This window comes from Rhineura floridana, chromosome 3 (assembly GCF_030035675.1).
Source record: "Rhineura floridana isolate rRhiFlo1 chromosome 3, rRhiFlo1.hap2, whole genome shotgun sequence".
Classification (NCBI taxonomy): domain Eukaryota; kingdom Metazoa; phylum Chordata; class Lepidosauria; order Squamata; family Rhineuridae; genus Rhineura; species Rhineura floridana.
Genome location: NC_084482.1, coordinates 109315413 through 109335722, shown reverse-complemented (window position 1 = coordinate 109335722; position 20310 = coordinate 109315413). Strand labels below are relative to the sequence as shown.

The following is a 20310-nucleotide window of genomic DNA, read 5'->3' as shown; positions in this document are numbered from 1 at the left end:
ACCTGGTAAAGATTTACCACCATCCCTGACCCTGATGTGTGTCTCCTACAGTGAGGACTAAAGTAAAACACAAACAACTTCCAGCTGGTGTGGTCTACTTTTTTGTGTGTATATGCAAGGAGAGCTGGAATTAAAACCACATCTGTGGTGATGTGTATTGTGAACACTATGTTTCCCTGGCTTTAAGAACAGAAGATCTTTTCTTTCTTGTGCCTACACATGGATAATCTTCATACTTCTGGTTCTCCTCTTTGCCGGCAATCTACTGTGATTGACCTGCTACAGATACTCCCACTGATCTACAGTCCAAGTCTGTGCTTAGTAGCAGGATTCTCTCCATTGCAAGAGCCATCAGAATGGACCCATCCTCATAATTCCAGTACAGTACTGAGCAAAATATTACATTGGGGTTCTGATTACACCCTCTCTTTTTCATCCAACTAGTTTTTGTGGCATCTGTTCCGCTTAATAGCCTTTTATTCTTGTTGCTTGTCAATTGTTGTTTGAAGGTTGTTGTCAATAATAATAATTTACTAATTGTCTTCTACACAGTCCTCTCAAGGCGATGTACAATAAAAACAACACAAAAGTTTAAAACATAAAAAACAGCAGATATATTTAAAACAAGTCCATACAAAAACAATGCAAAATAGACACTCATGGCAGAGACCCAGTCATCTAGTTGCAAAAGCCCATCAGAACAAAAATGTCTACAGTTGCTTCCGGAAAGTGTAGATAGCGGGCACCTGTCGTATCTCAACAGGAATGCTCTTACACAGAACAAGGGTGGTCACACTGAAAGCCCTGCTCTGTGTTACTGTGGAGCTGACGTCTGATATCTTTAGAACTTGAATGAGCAGCAGACTACAGTGAGCTATTGGGTATGAAAGGGATAAGACTGTCTCTCAAGTAACCTGGTCCTGAGCAGTATAGGGCCTTTTATGTTTGTACCAACATCTTGAACTTGGCCCAGTAGCAGATTGGACATTATATTGTTTATTATTATAGAATATTTGTTATTATTGTACACCACTCTAGAATCTGATGAACAAAGGGTGGTTTAGATATTTTAAAATAAATGAATAAATACTGTACAGCATGTAGTCTCAGTACTTAATATTTATGCAGTGCTAGCAGAGGACATGGGGCACCAAGAAGCTGACTGGATTCATTTCAGATGATTACAGATAGCACTGAGTTGGTGATGATTGACAGTTTTATGACTTTCATACAGCTCCTCTGTACACTCTGGTATGCAGCACTAGAGTACTTCTGGATCCACTGTAGCTTCTGAAAGCCTACAATGCAGTGCAGTCCATGATTTTCACCACCCCTTCTGTCTGACCAGAATCTAGTAACCCTCACTTATGCTGTCATAGGTTCAAGGCTAATCTAGTGTAATGTGTTGTATATGCCAACAAAGCCTTTACTTTACGAGTGTTATGTTAAAAAAAAGAAAAGAATCAAGGAGCAACTTATGAGCATTCATCCTTTCATTCTAGTTCCGTACTTTTGATCCGTGCAAACAGCTATGGTGTAGTCATCCCGATAACCCTTATTTCTGCAAAACAAAGAAAGGACCTCCATTGGATGGAACCATGTGTGCTCCTGGAAAGGTAAGAGATTATATATTATGTCAGCTTACTGTGTGACGTGAAGAAGGATGCATAAGAAGAAGGAAAGGAAGTGGCAAAACACTGTAGTCTCCTCTGATGTCCTGAGAGATTATGTTTGGCATTAGAAACATAATAGGAACCAAAATCAGAGCTTGGAAAAGTTACTTTTTTGAACTGCAACTCCCATCAGCCCCACCAGCATGGCCACTGGATTGGGCTGATGGGAGTTGTAGTTCAAAAAAGTAACTTTTCCAAGCTCTGAATGAAATATGGGTGGAAATTATAGGTGCAGAGAGTGCTCTTGCGCTCAGCTCCTGCTTGTGGGCTTCCCATGGACATATGGTTAGCCACTGTGAGAACAGAGTACTGGACTCAGCAGGCTCTTCTTACGTTCTTCTGTTAGTTTCCTAAATAACTAGGAGCGCCAGAGAGAGTGGTGGCATTTGAATATAGATTTCATCCAAAAGTAATTTAGAATATTTATTTTAACGGTGTGTATAAAAGTGATGATAAACAGACAATGGAGTGGAGTGCATGCAGTTTGGGGAACACACACACCAGAAGGGTCACAGCACAAGCTGTGAGAGAACAAGTTTGAAAAGTAAATACAAAAAGGAAGGACACAGGTCATTCCCCCCCCCCCCACCGATGCTACAAATGCAGAGCACTGCAGAGATTTGGGCACAATGGTCCTGATGCTAAAGGTAACACTGAACTTTGGCTCAGGTAGATGGCCCAAGCTATGGTACATCAGTGCCACACACTGGGATTGCTTCCATACTGCTGTTGCGTGGTTTGAATTGGCCCTCATAACCTTCTAGTTCATTTGAGAATAACTGTTTATGTTTATCATGTCTGTTTTTCTTTCCACCTGAACACCTATAAATTAATGTGTTTATAGCCCTCATTGTAAAATGAAACTGTACATTTAAATAACATTTTATTGAACAAATTAACAAGACGACAGTGCTTCTGGAACTAAAGCTTCTTTTTTATGCTTTAAAATAAAACAATTAGCAGTTATGCAGATGGTCTAATAAAAAGCCCGATAGTTTACTAAAGCTCTTGACAAGAACAAATAAACAGAAGTAATGAGCCTAATAAGGACAAAAATAATAATGCAGTGATGAAAATCACCTCTCTCTGGGGATTTAATTTTTTTTTAATTGTTGCTGTACAGCACAAAATATGCATGTTAAAAATCACTGAATTATTATTCTTTAAAAAAATCTAAGTACACTAAGTACAGTGAAGAAAGGGTTACATGTAGGCCAGATATCACAGAATAAAGTATACAAAACTAGTTTAAATTGCTGGAATAACAAGATGTGAGGTCTGACCTTGCAGGGCTTTTCTATTTGCGGCCTATTGCCGAAATAAAACACAAACACCATTCATTGGGTTAAATCATGGGCCACTTTATTAAACGGAATCAATTAGAATAATGAACCTGCAGAGGGGAAATCAAGTGCGGGAGCATTCTGATGATCCAGGCAAAGCCTGCTTGCAGCCATAGGGCGACCAAACCTTGCCTGAGCCCGGGGCTGCCCTGTGCCAGACCCCCAGCTCAGGCCACACCCAGAAGATGTGTAGGGGGTCCAACCCGCATCACCGCCCCCCGGAGCCGTGAAACTCCGAGCGGATGAGGCACGTTGGCCCCAAAGGCGGCCCGTGTTCTGCCCCCCGGGCCGTATAGCCCTGAGCTGCAGGCCCCCGGACCGCCAATCGCCCCCAAAGGTGCCTAAAGGTGTCACCTAGCTGCCCTTTCCCTTTAAACCTTTTCCCGCACTTCTTTGCCACAAAAGGGGGACAAGCCTCTGCTTAGTCTCCCTTTACCCCACACCCGATAAGAATCTCATGCAGACCCCTCTGCAGGTCCATCAGGAGGATGGCATCGTTGCCTCCCGAACTGCATGTCCAAGCATGTCTGCCACTGAGGGCCTTGCCCTCCATGTCCGACCACAGCAGACAACCCAAGGCTACCGAGGCCTCGACTGCATGTCCTCACATGCCTGCCACTGAGGGCCTTGCCCTCCATGTCTGACCACAGCAGACGACCCAAGGCTACCGTGGCCTCAACTGCATGTCCTCACATGCCTGCCACTGAGGGCCTTGCTCTCCATGTCTGACCACAGCAGACGACCCGAGGCTACCAAGGCCTCAGCTGCATGTCCTCACATGCCTGCCACTGAGGGCCTTGCCCTTCCTGTCTGACCATAGCAGACGACCAGAGGCTATTGTGGCCTCAACTGCATGTTCTCACATGTCTTGCCCTTCAGTAACCTTCTGCCCTGAACCCTGCTGGAACGACATGGGTAGGAGACCATTCCAGCGCATACTCTGTCGACCCAGTCACCAAACCATGGCCCACCATCAGAGGCCCAGCTGTGAACCAATGTGCGTTTGCGGCCCCAAGGCCAGCCTATGAGCTCATGCCATGGCTGCAGAGTAGACTGCGCATCTGCTCCATCCCCGTCCAGCAACCTGCCAAAAACAGAAACAATCGTGAACAGTTGGGTCCCAGACCTTCAGACTCGCCCCTGGGGTGAATGTATTCCATGCGCCCCCTACTTCCACCTCCTAGCGGCCTGCACCTGCATATACAAAAACCAAATAGACCGTCCCAGGTAGGCAATTCCACTGCCGGGTAGGCAACCCCAATTCCGGAGGGGCATGGCCCTCAAACCCCCATGGGTCCGCTCCCAGGCATCGCGACACTAGACCGAAACTTTATGAGGGAAGATCCCTCCCCCTGAATATCAGGCAGCCAGGCCTATAGCTTCCGGCCAAAAACACTATGTCGCCGTCATGGGGAAGTGTCCAGTCCAGGGGAGGGTAAAATAATGTGGAATGACTCTTGTACCCCTGGTCTGCCTGGAAACAAACCTTGGACCCCAGGATGGCTCGAAGGGAAGTCTGACCTGGCCCCAAACACCCCCACCCCCCATCCGGAAGGCTCCAAAATTAAGTGTGAGGGGTGCTACATGTAACCGCTGAGCTTTGAAGCATGATGGTCACAGGGCACCTCCCTGATCAACAATCCCTGGCGGGTCAGGTGAACATGGAGGGTGAGGATAAGGGGTATGGGGGTGTGCATGGGCCAGCTGGCCAGCACATGACATATCCCAAGACATGTGAATGGTCCTAAAGGCCCCCTGCAAGCCTACCTTGCGACACACTGGCAGACAAGCTTTACTCCTACCATCTGTGATGAATTCCAGGACGAGATTCCTAGGAATAGGCCACACTTTGCATAGCCCCTGCCATCCCCCAACTCCCAGGAATCCCCTCCTGCCCTGACCATCTCTGACTCCCCTCCCCCATCTCCCAGTATGCGGTATGGGACTAGCAGAGTCGGTCCTTCCTCTAACCGAAACACCATTGACGCACTGCAGGAACGGAGGGGGCCACACCGCAGGTTGGCGCATAAGGCAGCCAAAACCCTGAACCTGTGGTAAGGCTGTGAAATCCCTGTTATGGCACTATAAACCCCACCGCAGAAGGCCCCCAATACCTGAAGGGCAGAAAGCAAACACTTTCCCAGCCCCTGAAAACTTCAGGATCTTGATCTGCAACAATTCAAGCTTTTCCCAGGCAGCCTGCAGCCCTGGGTCCAAAAGTCGATTTTAATACCCTGGAAGGTGAACACTGGGGCAGGATCCTCCACTTTCCCAGCTGCCAAAAGAACTCCCCAGTTCATAGCTACGCTATAAACTGTGCCATCAAGCGCTAACATGCACCCAAAGTCTGCCCTACCCGAGAACTGGACATCATGAAAATAGTGCCCCACCGCTTCTGGGGCCTCTCGTCTCCTGGCTGTCCCTTCCAAGAAGGGGCTGAAGTGCTCCATGCAAGAATACAGCAGCCCATAGGTAATGCTCTGCTGCATAGTTGACCTAAAAGGCAAAACTCAGCAGCTCAAAATCCACCATGTGTAACAGCTGGCAACGCAGGCAGATTAGCTGCCACACTTGCCCATAAGGCATCTCTGCCACAGGTGCGCACTATATTGAATGAAGTGTAGTGCACTGTGCATAGACTATCTGGTATGAAGCCATCACTGACTGACCCCACTTGTATGACGGATGGTGAATCAGGTAGACTTTGCCCACTGCCACTTTGGGCACTATACAGGGGGGGCACTGAGAGAGCAGAGGTAGGGGATGATGGGAAGGGGCCAATAACCCTGCCCAACTGTGTGTCTTCATCAATTGTCCCCTGGACCAGTGCGTCCATAGGATCCGGAAAACCGCATAATAAAGAAAAACCACATCATAAAATGAGTCTCCCCATAACTGGGCAGTCTGCAAGCAAGGTCCATAGCCCTCGAGCGTAGCTGGGAAGGGACACTTTTCTCAAGCAGCCTCTGCTGGGGGCTGCTTCCCACTCCTTTGGGGGGCCCTGGCCCCACATATCCTTCTGGCTTGTTGTTGTGCCTTTAATAGCAGGTTCGTATTCAGCAGTTATTAGATGGCATGGAGTTAAGCAATGTCATCTTCTAATGTCTGCAGATCAGATGACTCTTAAAAGCACAGGACTAGAGGCCTGTAAAAAAGGTGGGCACCTTATCTACAGACCAGTTTGTAAACTAGCTAAAGAGAAGATGCAAGCAAATGTGCAGCCTGCACGTGATTAATTCCATTATGTTTAAATAATTTACTCAGAGAAATATGAATTGGACCAATTCTATGCATACTTACTTATGAGAAAATCCCCGAGTGTATCGTTACTTCTTCCCCCGGAAGGGTGCATGTGATTGCACACATACAGCAGAATCCTATGTGTGTTTACTCAGAATACCACAGATTAAATGGGTCTTAGGACAGAGGTTTATGGGACTTAACTGATGGAAAGGTTCATATATTTTTACCTGGGTTTTGAAGAACGTATTTGGGGGGGGGAGAAGCTTGACAGTGAAAAAAGGGGGGATGAGTTCCCTTTGCATTTGGAGTTGAAGTAGTTTTGGAGGTGAGGTTGCAGCACTAACTGGGGGTCCCTACTGGCTCCTGCAGCCTCCTTTCTGTCTCCAGCTGCCCCCCACCCTCATCAGAAAGCCTCTGCTCTTTGTAATTACATTGCATTGCTCCAATCCAAATGGCCGCTACGTTATGACAGAGCATCTTTCTAGGTTATTCTGCAAAAGAAGTGGCGGCCACAGGCAGCAGGAGGGTGTGGGAGTGCAGGCAATTTTTTTGGGGGGGGGGCCCTCTCATCTCAAGTTCTCCCTAATTGACTAACCCCTTCTCTGAACTTTCCTGGTTTGCAAAACAGTGAGGAAGTGGGATGGCCTTCTCAGTACATCCCTTAATAAAAGCATCCCCTCTCCAGCTGCCCCTGGAATGCCCCCAGTGTCAGATAGCCCACTACCTCTCTAGGTAATTGGTAACTGAAAAGTAACATTTAGTTTAAACTAAAAATACACTTCAGTATCAAGAAAAGGAGTCTATTCCTATTTTGCTTTCTGTAATGGGAAGGGGACCCCAATAGAAGTATCTCCTGGCCCTAACTGGAGGTTTGCCACCCATTACAGCATTGTGAGAGACATGTAGTGAGCAAGCGGCAATGTCAATTGCCACATAAAGTGTGGAACTGGACCTAAATACATAGAAGAGGAGAGAGACAGCTCTTCGTCTATGCATCATCCCTTTACCTGCTGCATTACTATGCTTAGAGAAACAGACAGGAGCTCTCCATGAATACTTGCCTCTATGTTCTGCACAGAAGCCTGCCTGCATAAATATTTTGTTTAGTTTAAATAGAAAATCCTTAAAATAACCTTTTCCCCTACTGTTCTTTTCAAATTATATTTAATCCATAAAAATGCTGACTGTAATTCACCTTCAGCTAAAGTAAACATTTCTCTCTGCATACTTAAAACACAGACACACATGCCCTGGGTTGCAAGACATATTTGGCCTTTTCAATCTCTCTTTTACTATCAGCATAGAATTAAATTTTAAACATTGTCTCTCCCCCTACTCCACATATTCCAGGTTTATGATAGAAAGTCTAGGGTACTATTTAACTAGAAGTAGGTTGTTGTGTTTCCCTTAATCCCAAACATTATTTCTATGATAAATGATGGAATCAGAAGGTGATAGTTTGAAGGAAAGAAACAGGAGAGAGCAGAAGAGCATCAAAGGTGCCCCCATAGCAGTGCAGTTTGTTTAGGCCTGACATGTTCTGAATTAAAGATTCTTCCTCAGGGGTAACTGAAACTGAAACTGTAACTGGAAAGCCACCCGTGCCCTGCTGCGGCTGAAAGTCCTCACGCGTCTCGTCGCAGCCGCAAGGCCGGCCCATCAGAGGCCTCACCGCGGCTGAAAGTCCTCCCGTGCCTCGCCGCCGCTGGAAGTCCCCATGTGTCTCGTCGCAGCCGCGAGGCCGGCCCATCAAAGGCCTCGCCGTGGCCGGAAGGCCTCCCGAGCCTCGCCGCGGCCCGAAGGCCCCTCGCGTCCCGCTGCCGCCGCTGCCCCCGCTAGGCCGGCGCACCAAAGGGCCCGCCGTGGCCGGAAGGCTCCCCGCGGTGCGCAGCAGCCGCCGCCACAAGGCCTCCGCCGCCAAAATTCAAAGGAGGGCGGGAGGCTGGTGGAGTGGCCTTAAATGGCCTTCAGCTGCCCCGCCTCCTTACTGTGCGTCACGACGGCGCGCTGGCGCGCCACGTGCGCACGCACACACCCTTGATGGCGGCCTGGCTTCGGCAGCAGCCGCAAACACGCCCCTTTTGCCCGGCAGGTACCGGGCACGGAACGGGATTCTTATTTGTATTATTCTCAACATGCCCAAATGTATACGTATTTTACGATGTTATTGGGCTGCTGCTGAGTAGGGTGGGGGTCATCATGCCCATTCACATTCCCTAAAAGGAGCAAGTTGAGTTTGTGTTGTAATATTATCTTTCGGCATGTGGATAATTGGAAAGATGATAACTTTGCTACTCTCAAGGGATGGAAATATAGTGATGGGTCATATAGTGATGTCTTGGAAAGAAGCCAAACTACTTTCCAAAAGATTAGACAGAAGTTCAGCATATTTTCAAGTCAACTTTATTTGTCCTTCTTGGGTGACTCAACCTTCCACTCATCTACCTAGTTCCTTCTCCTTACAATCCCTAAATCCCATCCTTTCCTACCAATACCACTTTCCAAGCTGGAGTCCAGTCCCAGCAGCAGCCAGCCAGAGCAAGCCACAGGGAGAGAGGAATGCTCCCCGCTCTGATGCCCTTGAGAAAACTTGATGATGGGTTTCTTGTGCTAACTAGATTGTGCTCTCTCGCACTCTCTCATGAAACACATTTGGCTCGTATAACAGCAAGAATTGGGATTTTATGGCATCTTGTACTATGCAGAGATCTTGTTTTCCCCTGTCATCCTATGCCTTCTCCAAAGGCTTTTAAACAGAAGCGGGAGCAGAAAGGGGCCTTGTGCTTTATTAAACTGCTTGCCTTGTATACATTGTAAATGTGTATTGTTTTTAACGTTTTGTTCAATATTTCCATTGCACCAAGAAGTTATGTAAATCAGCTGTTAAAATGTTCATAGCCACAACTGAAATAGGCAATGATTTCCATAGGTTTACTGAAAATGCAGGTCAGATTGTACATATACAGTACATGTTTGTGGTAGATTTCTCAGATAACATATTTTTAAAAGTCTGTTTCTCATGTAAATAGTAAGTCTGTTTCTAGACTACACCATTTCAGATTGCAGGTGGGAGCACACATGATTTGAATGCTCTTCTTCTATACAAAAGTAACTCCTTGTATATCAAAGCTAGCATGTCTGACAGAAGGGTAAACTGGAACCCTCCTCCCTGATCTGTAGTTTTCTACGTGCAGGGCCTGCGGTCTGGATGGTATAGCCCAGGCACAGCTTTGCCACCTCAGTGAGAACTAAGCCAAAGGTACTATTTCATTTAGGAAGATCTGATTTGATTGCTGGCAAATAAGAATTTATAATCTTCTAAGAGGTTCTTCAAACGTTTTTAAAATGAAAGGATCACATTCAGCCGATTATGCTAATCCTTCTTTTTACAACAATATTAGTTGGAAGGCTTCCATTCTTACCTTTCCTGACTGATTTTTAATTTGCACAGTACATAATTATATTGCTTGATGTTCCTCTCTACAAGTGAAATCAGATGAGTTAACTCCTTGGCATCTTTTATTTTGTGTGCTTTTTAAATTTTAGTTTGCAGTTCTATGCAAAATACTAAGAATAGGAAGTAAGTCACAGGCAATCATCAAAAAGCACCTGATAAAAGTTCTTCTGTTGAAGCTATTTTCTGTCTCCACTGTTGGAAGCAGTATGCCTCTGAATACCAGTTGCTGGAAATCACAAGTGAGGAAAGTGATGTTGTGCTCAAGGTCTTGCTAGTAGGCTTTCCAAAGGCACCTGGTTGGCTATTGTGAGAACAAAATGGTGGATTAGATGGGCTTTTGATCTGATCCAGTAGGCTTTGTCTTATGTCCTTAAGACAAGCAGGACTAGTTCTGAGTAGTGCCTACATGGGAGACCCCTCAGACCCATATGTAAGCTGCTCTGCTCTCAACAGGGTTCAAGTGTAATAAATAAATAAATACATAAATTGTAAAAGTTAGATACATAAATAGTAACAATGCTTAGGACATCATGGCTACAAGACCCAAGTGTCATATCTACAGTGTCTTAGTTGTGCATATTGTGTTAGTACCAAGTGCTCTGTTCTACTAAATCAGTTATGGTAGACAGTAGTGGGAATCAAGTCAAACTCATTTCAACTTTCTTTAAGCTAAAAAAAGAAGGGCCCTTCAGTTAAGTTTATAAAAATAAAAGCAAATATCTCAACTCTCACTTTATCAGAATATTTTGTTTGGAATAATGTCAGGGAAACAGAGAACAGAATTGTAATCAATTAAAGATGTTGGTTCAGAGAGATCCATTTCCTCTTATTTTAGAGAGATGCCATTATCATGATTTCATACCACTATTCCCAGTGCCCATTATTAAAGTGCAAGCCAATCTAAACATGGTTGGGGTGTCAGGAAAATATCCTGGTTTTGCAACAGCTGAGGAATTAAGTGCCAGAAGTGGTTATGATTTTGCTTTTATGATTTATGATTTAGCTTGCAGAAGCATTCTCTTAGTCTTAACTCTTCTCAGCCGCAAATGCTGCTGGTATGGAGCAGAAAGATCCCCATCTAACCGGCAGTGAGGAAATTATCAGCAATCTGTCCTGAATATTACATATAAGAATTTCCTAAGGACTAAGAAGGGTTGTCTGCCCTAGACTGGAAGGTGAGATCTGAAGAACTGGATAGACCCACTGCCTGCAAGGGAAGAGGACCATCACCGCCCAGGGAGGGAGAGCCATCTGCCTGCTTTGCTGCTGCTGCTTGGCCAACATCTCTGCTCTCTCCTTCTTGGGCTCCTGCTCTGCACGTGGGCACCTTGCAGGACCAGGCCCCAGCTGTCTGGATCTCTGTTGCGGTCGTTGGCCTGGATAGGGTTGCTGTCACTCGGGAGAGGACGCTAATACCATCACTGTGCTGCTGCTATCATCTGCTGCTGCCATCTGCTGCCTGCTTCTATCAGCTGCTGCGGTCGATTGCTGTGTGCTATTGTCACCTGCTATTGTCATCTGTCGCTTGCCTAGAACCGTTGTGGATGCTGTTGCTGCGGCTGCTATTGCCTTGACCTGAGTGTGGACGTTGCCATCACTACTGGCACTTTATTATTTTAATGTTGTTGTGTTGTATGAGTGAGGATTGTGTGTGTGTATGTCGTGTGTGTGTGTGAATTTAGTGTGTATTGGTGTGAATGTGCATTGTGTGAGTGTCTGTGACTTGGTGTGTGTGTATATGTGAGTTTTATTTGTTTTAATATGTGCCTGGGAGAGAGTATTATACATCGACCGGGGAGACTTTCGGGGGCCCCAATTAGAGTAGTGACGGGTAATGGGAGGTATGGCATTGTGAGGAGAACGTGCCAGATAAGGGGAACTCGTCCCAGACAAGTAGTGTCTGTTACTTGTTCTGGTTCTCCTCACATCCCCAGGACTGATGGTTGTTCTATCAGTCAGCCTTCGGATCTCCATGTGCTGTTGTTAAACGCCAGGTCGGTTCACCATAAGATCTCCCTTGTCCATGATTTAATTGTGGACAAGGCTGCCGACCTGGCGTGTATAACTGAGACCTGGGTGGGCGATCAGGGAGGCGTTGCTCTTTCCCAGCTCTGCCCACCTGGGTATGCGGTTCAGCATCATGGTAGAACCGAAGGACGGGGAGGTGGGGTTGCTGTGGTCTATAGGAGTTCTTTCTCACTCACCAAGCACCCTGTCCAGGTGACGACTGGTTTAGAGTGTCTCCACCTTGTGTTGGGCCAGAGAGACAGACTGGGAATTTTGTTGGTGTACCGCCCGCCCTGCTGCGCAACAAATTCCCTAACTGAGCTGACAGAGTTAGTCTCGGAGGTACTGTTGCAGTCCCCTAGACTTTTGGTACTCGGGGACTTCAACGTCCATGCCGAGACTGCTTTATCTGGGGCGGCTCAGGACTTCATGGCCTCCATGACAACCATGGGGCTGTCTCAGGTTGTTACCGGCCCAACGCATGTGTCGGGACATACTCTTGATTTGATCTTCGCCACTGGGCATGGAGATGGTGATCTGGTGGTTGGGGATTTGTCATCTACCCCATTGTCATGGACAGATCACCGCTTGCTGAAGTTTAGGCTCACAGTGACCCTTTCCCTCTGCAAGGGTGGGGGACCTATTAAATTGTTCCGCCCCCGGAGACTAATGGATCCTGAGGGTTTCCAAAGGGCTCTGGGGGATTTTCCGACTGAGAAGACTGGCACTCCTGTCGAAGCCCTGGTTGGATTGTGGAATACGGAGCTGACCTGGGCGGTTGACATGATCGCTCCCATGCGCCCCCTCCTATGTAGAGCTCATACAGCTCCATGGTATACCGTGGAGCTGAGAGTGATGAAGCAAGAGAGGAGGAGGCTTGAGTGCAGATGGAGGCGAACTCCTGACGAATGCAATTATGCTTTGGTAAGTGCTTCTTCTAAGCGGTATATAGTAGCGGTGAGGGCAGCAAAAAAGAGAGATTTTGCTGCCACAATTAAGGCATCTCTCTCCCGCCCGGCGGAGCTCTTTAAAATTGTACGAGGGCTTTTACATTCTGGCCCTCAGGATATTATGGATTCATCTGTAGCCCGCTGTGATGAGTTCGCGAGGCACTTCCAGGATAAGATCGCATGCATTCGCCGGGACTTAGACTCCAATGTTATGACAGTGAGTTCCAACGAAGCATCCAGAACGCGGTCTTGTCCTTATTTATTGGATGAGTTTCAGTCTGTACAGCTTGAGGATGTTGACAAGATCCTTGGACTGGTGCGGACGACCACATCTGTTCTGGACCCTTGCCCCTCTTGGCTGGTGAAAGCTGGCAGGACCGGAACCGCCGGCTGGGCCAAGGAGATAATAAACGCCTCTTTGAGAGAGGGAGTGGTCTCTGACTGCCTAAAAGAGGCGGTAGTGAGACCATTCCTGAAGAAATCCTCTTTGGACCCAGATAACCTGAACAACTATAGACCTGTGGCGAATGTTCCGTTCTTGGGCAAGGTACTGGAATGGGTGGTTGCCGGCCAGCTCCAGGGGCTCTTGGATGACACTGATTATCTTGATCCATTTCAATCCGGTTTTAGGCCCGCTTTTGGCACCGAAACAGCCTTGGTCGCCCTGTACGATGACCTTTGTCGGGAGAGGGACAGGGGGAGTGTGACTCTGTTGATTCTCCTTGATCTCTCAGCTGCTTTTGATACCATCGACCATGGTATCCTTCTGGGAAGACTCACGGAGTTGGGAGTTGGGGGTACTGCTTGGCAGTGGCTCCGCTCCTACTTGGTGGGTCGCCACCAGAAGGTAGTGCTTGGGGAACATTGCTCGATACCCTGGACTCTCCATTGTGGAGTCCCGCAGGGATCGGTACTGTCCCCCATGCTTTTCAACATCTACATGAAGCCGCTGGGTGCGGTCATCAGGAGTTTTGGGCTGCGTTGTCATCAGTACGCTGATGACACGCAGCTCTATTTCTCCTTTTCATCCTCCTCAGGTGAGGCTGTTAACGTGCTAAACCGTTGCCTGACCGCGATAATGGACTGGATGGGAGCTAACAGACTGAAGCTCAATCCAGACAAGGCTGAGACGCTGTTGGTGAGTGCCTTCTCTGCTCAGATGGTGGATGTTCATCCTGTTCTTGATGGGGTTACACTCCCCTTGAAGGAACAGGTTCGTAGCTTGGGAGTTCTTTTCGATCCTTCCCTGTCTCTTGAGGCCCAGGTGGCCTCGGTGGCACGGAATGCTTTTTACCATCTTCGATTGGTAGCCCAGCTACGTCCCTATCTGGACAGTGATGACCTCGCTTCAGTTGTTCATGCTCTGGTAACTTCTAGATTGGACTACTGCAACGCGCTCTACGTGGGGCTGCCCTTGAAGACTGTTCGGAAACTACAGCTAGTCCAGAATGCAGCGGCCAGATTGTTGACGCGGACCAGAAGGTCCGCTCATATAACACCTGTTCTGGCCTGTCTGCACTGGCTTCCTATTTGTTTCCGGGCTAGATTCAAAGTGCTGGTTTTGACCTATAAAGCCCTACACGGCATGGGACCGCAATACCTGGTGGAACGCCTCTCCCAGTATGAACCTACCCGTACACTACGCTCAACATCTAAGGCCCTCCTCCGAGTACCATCCCATCGAGAGGCTCGGAGGGTGATGACTAGAACCAGGGCCTTTTCAGTAGTGGCCCCCGAACTGTGGAACAGTCTTCCTGATGAGGTGCGCCTGGCGCCGACGCTACTATCTTTTCGGCGCCAGGTGAAAACCTTTTTATACTCCCAGGCATTTTAAAGTGTATTTTAAACAGCATTTCTGTATTTTGGATGTTGTTTGGTTCGTTATTGTTTGTTTTTTATTTTTATTATTTATTGTATTTATTGTATTTATATATTGTGCTTGTTTTTATCTTTTTGTACACCGCCCAGAGAGCCTTCAGGCTTAGGGCGGTATATAAATTAAACTAAATAAATAAATAAATAAAATAAATAGAGGGGTTAGGTTTATGGAAAGATTAGGAGAAGATGCAGGTGCCTGACTCATTTACTTGTAATAACTATGAACTTGGAAATTCAGTTATGTGTGTGGTGCCTTTTGTGGTGGCATTAACATGAGAGGCAGGATGTATTTGCATAGCAGAATGTAAAGAGAAATGTGCATCACATGAAAATTTGTTTGCTTGCAATCACATTATTTCAGTTCATGCTTCGCCGCTGCCTGATGCTGCCCTTTCACATTCTAAGGTTTACAAAGAACTATTAAACGATGTGACAGTTTCCCCCCAAAAAGAGTTAGGATTACATTTTTAAGGAAAAACCAGTGATGTGTTGGAGGAGGAATACCTAATTGATTTTCTTGGAAATTCAGCACTAACGCTTGTTAGTGTGAAACATTTGCGCCTTTTAAGTTTAATTCACAGTTCTTCCCACAAAAGGATGAATTACAAGACTGATCTTATTCTCTGTTCTTTGAAGTTTGATCCTATTGAGATGTACAAGTGTGCTTTCACAGCTGCATTAAGTCTTTGTAAATTCACTGGCAGTGTCCTTTGTATCATCATGATATTATGACACATTTGCATCATCTGAAATAGCTGTCTGTGCCCTGAAAGCTTATAAAAGCAGCCGTGCAAGGAGACAGCAAGCTGCTAGCCACCTCTTAACAACCATTAATGTTTATATCCACTGACACGAAAGTTCTCAAAATGACATGAGAACCCTTAAACCCATGGGAAGGGTTTGAATTATATATATGTGCACCAGTGCCTGGGGCCCATTGGGACTAGTAGGGCAGAAGACAGAGAGACCAACAGCTGGTGGAGCCAGAGCTAATGACAGGGAGAAGCAGGCCCAACAACTGGCACAGCCAACGAATTCTAATTTTGTCCCTATCCTCTTCCCTGGTGAGTTCTACAAAGGCAACGCTGAGGCTAAGGAGAAGGAAAACGACAGCTGGTGCCACCTGCTGGACTGGTTGTAAGTAAGAAGGCAGGCTAAGGGCAGTGCCCTACTCGTCCTAATGGACCAGTCTGCACTGATGAGCACTGAATTGTCAGCTATGTGCCTCAGATATTGGATCATTTCACACATTACACCTGGGCCTACCACCATGTCTGTACTCAACAGGGAGCTGCAGCTGGGTGTACCCACATGGTATATGTGTTTTCAAACACATTTATCACTTTCACATTTTACATTTTTGGATATAGATTTAAAACATATTAGGTGTACAACTAAAATATAACGTGTGAAAAGGAGAATAAAAAGTAGCTAAAAATAGTCATCCTGAAGGGACATATAAAGCACCCTTCCATATACTGGTAACAAGAAAAAAATTATCAAATAAAATGAGGGACATTGTGCCATTTCCCATACTTTTGTGCTTGGGCACAGATACCCAAGCACCAAATGTCAGCGGTGTCTGCAAAATACATGGAAACAGGACAGCATTTTCTGTTTGTGTTTCCATTTGCTTTGTACTTTGGAAATATAAGAAGCCATTAGGTTTCTCCAAGTTATGCCACTTCACAACAAACCATCCCAAAGTTTACCCGCTGCCTCCAATTTAAGCTAAGAAGTTACCCAAGCTCCAAGAGTGGCTGTATACTCTAGTCAGCATGGATTTTTCTGCATTCCGCAATGTTAAATCGGAAATACCCCCATGCCATTCTGATGCTTCTCATAAGCTCATTTCAAAACAAAAGCTTACAAAACTTATAGTCCTGAACTCAGAAACACTTGATTAACAACCCTCTAAATTTTCATGGTGTTACACAAAACAGTCAGAGAGAATCAAGAGTTCAAAGTGTAAAAAGAGAGAGAGAAAAACCAGACCCCTTTTGGACTTGTTTCTGTCAGAGGTCTCATAATCTGTTGAAATTCATTAAAAATCAGCCATGTCCGCAGAGTACCTGTAATCCTATTACTGACCTTGCCCCATACTCTGACCTTCATCTTCTGCAGTTTAAAAGTTAAAAAAGTGTGGCCATTTTTTAATTAATTTGAGAAATTTAGCATTGAACTCAATGATAATGTCAGGCATGCTCAGTAGGTACCAACTGTCAGTGTTCTAAAAGCCAGATTCAGCTGCTTGGCTTGCCTAATCAGGGGGCCACACCGAGGCCAGACCTTTATTTCTCTTTAGATAGTCATAGCTTCACCCAAAGAATCCTGGAAAGTGTAGTTTGTGAAGGGTGCTGAGAGGAGGCTCCTATTCCCCTGACAGAGCTCTAGTGGCCATAGTGGTTTAACAGTCAGCCATTCTGATTGAAACTGTGTGAGGGGAACAGGGCCTCTCCTAGCAACTCACAGCACCCTTCACTAACTACACTTCCCAGGAGTCTTTGGGATAAGCCATGACTATCTAAAGGGAAATAAAGGCCTGGTGTGGATGTGGCCAGGGACAGCTTTGGTTTAAATTTGGGTGGGAGGCTACACGTACCTGCTGTAGAATTTAAAAAGTGGGGAGAACCCTGAAAAAGAATGATACTGTTCACAAAGTTTTCCCTTGGGAAAGGAAAGGGGCTTCCCTTCTGCACAGTGCCCACCCATCCAATCTCCTCCTCTCCCCCCTTCCTCCCTCCCCCTCCTCTTCCTGCCCTCCTCCCCCCCTCCCTGCTCCTCCCCCAGGTCAGTTTCACCTATCCTAAGCATCATTGCACAGGACTAAATCCCACTTATGCAAATAAAGCATGCAAATGATCAAACCTACCCTACCCTCCTCCTCCCTCCTATCCCCTCCCTCTTGCTCCTTTCCTCCGCCTTCCTTCACCCCTCCTTTTCCCTCCCCATCCCCCTCCAATCTCCTCCTTCCCCCTCCCCCTCCCCCATGATCAGTTTTACCTATCCTAGGATATGGCCTAGAGACCAGGGTTCCAATCCCCACACAGCCATGAAGCTCACTGGGTGACCTTGGGCCATTCACTGCCTCTCAGCCTCAGAGGAAGGCAATGGTAAACCACCTCTGAATACCGCTTACCATGAAAACCCTTTTCATAGGGTCGCCATAAGTTGGAATCGACATGAAGGCAGTCCATTTCATTTTCAAGCGTGATTGCCTGGGAGTAAATCCCACTGAACTCAATAAGCATGCAAATGATCAAACCTGCCCTCCCCTCCTCCCTCCCATCGCCTCCCTTTTTCCCCTCCCCTCCCCCTCCCCTTCTTCTCCCCTCCTTTCCCCTCCCCCTCCTTCTGCTCCCCTCTCCCCCCTTCCTCTTTCCCTCTCCTCTCCCCTCCCCCCTCCTACCCCATGCTCAGTTTTACCTATCCTAGCCATGATTGCATGGGAGTAAATCTCACTGAACTCAAAAAGCATGCAAATGATCAGACCTGTCTTTCCCCTCCCCTCTCCCTTTCTCCTCCCTTCTTCCTCCCCTCCCTTCTCCCTTCTTTCTCCTCCCCTGCCCACTCCAGTCGTCCCTCCCTCTTCTCCTCCTCCTCCTTCCCCCCAGTCAGTTTTACATATGCTGAGCATGATTGCATGGGAGTAAATCCCATTGAACTCAATAACCATGCAAATGAACAGACCTGCCTTTCCCTTCCTCTTCCCTTCTTCCTCTCCTCCCCTCTTCCTTCTTCCTCCTCCCCTGCCCACTCCAGGCCTCCCTCCCCATGGTCAGTTTTACCTATACTAAGCATGATTGCATGGGAGTAAATTACACTGAACTCAATCAACATGCAAATGATCAAACCTGCCCTCCTCCTCCCACTCCTGCCTGCTCCCATCCCCCCTCCTCCTCTCCTGATCCCCTGTGGTCATTTTCACCTATCCTAAACATGATTGCAGGGGAGTAAATCCCACTGAACTCAATAAGCATGCAAATGATCCATCCATTCTCAGCAAACTTGTATAGTATCCCATTTCTTACCTCCCAGATTAAGAAGCAGAGAAATTCACTAATAGGCAAAAAAACCCCTTGCGGTTTAAGAATGTACCTATAGCCAACACATATTTCTATCAAACTTTTAAAAGCAGGGAAATTGGGCGGTTATAGTGAATGCACCAGGGGAGCAGGAGAAATGACCTCCTCTCTGAGATATTGGACTGCCCTATAAATTTGTGTTGGTTTTTCACAGTCCAGTCCATTTCCTGTGTAGCTTGGAAGAATTTGGTGACGTGTCTCTGAGCATATGGTGAGTGGTGGCAACACCTGCCATCAGCCCAAATAACAGAAACAAGACATATGCTGTGCTGATCTTGTTTTAACAGGGAGGAAGTAACAATATTAAGACAGTTGATAGAGTTCAGATAATCACTTTAAATATGTTTGATTTTAGTGAAGTTTCCTATAGTAAATCATTTTCTTTTGCTTCTGTTTCTGTGAATATGTGAAGTACAGCAACACTCTGCAACACACACAAAAAAAAAGCTTCAAAAACAATTGTGGAATAATGGCACTGACGGTTCTGCAGAATAGCTTCCAGTGGACATGAGGAGTGTCTCATTTTGCACAAGATAAAACAGTGGGAGGTGAAATATATTCTAGCAAAATTCTAGGTGTGCTCTATGTTTTTAATTGACCATGCCCACCTTTCCTTAAGTGGTGTAGTTTAAGAATAGCAAGCTGAAAACATGCATCTTGGGCAGGCCAAGTTTGTTTTTTCCAACAGCTAGAGTCATTGCTTAAGTAGCAACATATTGTAATGAGTCTGATTTTACATCAAACTGCAGTTTCAGATTCAGCTGTTCATGCCCCTGTTCAAACTGTTCAAACTGTTTCAGACCTCCAGTTTGAAACACAAGAGGCTGTCTTCACCATCATATGACATTGACCAATAAAATTAATTATTGAAATTAATAAAAATATATTTGACACAGATTTCTAGGATGACATAATATTCTAGGGTAGATTCTCTGTATAAACAGGAGTAACAGAGAAAGAAGCAAAGTAAGAACACCAACAAACATACAAATATGTGTTGCCACCACTCACCATATGCTCAGAGGCCCATGTTACCAAATTCTTCCAAGCTACACAGGAAGTGGATTGGACTGTGAAAGACCAACCAAATTGGGTTTGCATTTTGACAAATTTGAAGGGCAGTACAATATCTCAGAGAGGAGGTTAGGTCTCTTGCTCCCCTGATTCATTGACTATAGCAGCCCATTTCCCTGCTTTTTAAAGTTTGATAGAAATATATGTTGGCTATTTCTAAATTGGAATGTCTATCTAGTGACCTAATGGTAGAGAAACTAGAGAAAAAAGAGGGGAAATGGTTGGAACTATCTCCACCTCCCATAAAGCCCCCAAATGCCTCAAATGAAGACTGAAGTGTGCATTTCCTTCCTACCACTGGAAAATATTGCTGGTTGTGTTGTACAGACACTACTTCTTGATCTGTAGGGCAGTGTAATAGCTGCTGGCATCTAGCTCAGCCACCATAGTGGGTTGGAGCCAAACTAACAGTGGCTATCCAATGCATGCCTAGTCAGATTATCTATCTATTTACTTTTATAAAAGCTTCTATCCGGCCTATTTTTTAAGAAGAAATTCAGGGCAGCCAACAAAAAACAGTACTAAAATATAATACAATAAAAGAATTCCACAATTCAAACAAAACATAAATAAAAATATTGGCATAAAAATAGCAATTAT

The 20310-nt window shown here is 46.0% G+C and overlaps 1 protein-coding gene across 3 annotated transcripts in view; it reads left to right on the top strand.

Moving 5' to 3' along the window:
* Window positions 1–20310, top strand: part of ADAMTS2 (ADAM metallopeptidase with thrombospondin type 1 motif 2) — a 460134-nt gene that overhangs the window by 372040 nt on the left and 67784 nt on the right. For all 3 annotated transcript variants that reach the window (XM_061617298.1, XM_061617297.1, XM_061617299.1), the window contains one exon: window positions 1503–1616. In XM_061617298.1, the coding sequence (XP_061473282.1) occupies window positions 1503–1616 (114 nt within the window). The remainder of the gene's footprint in view (window positions 1–1502; window positions 1617–20310) is intronic.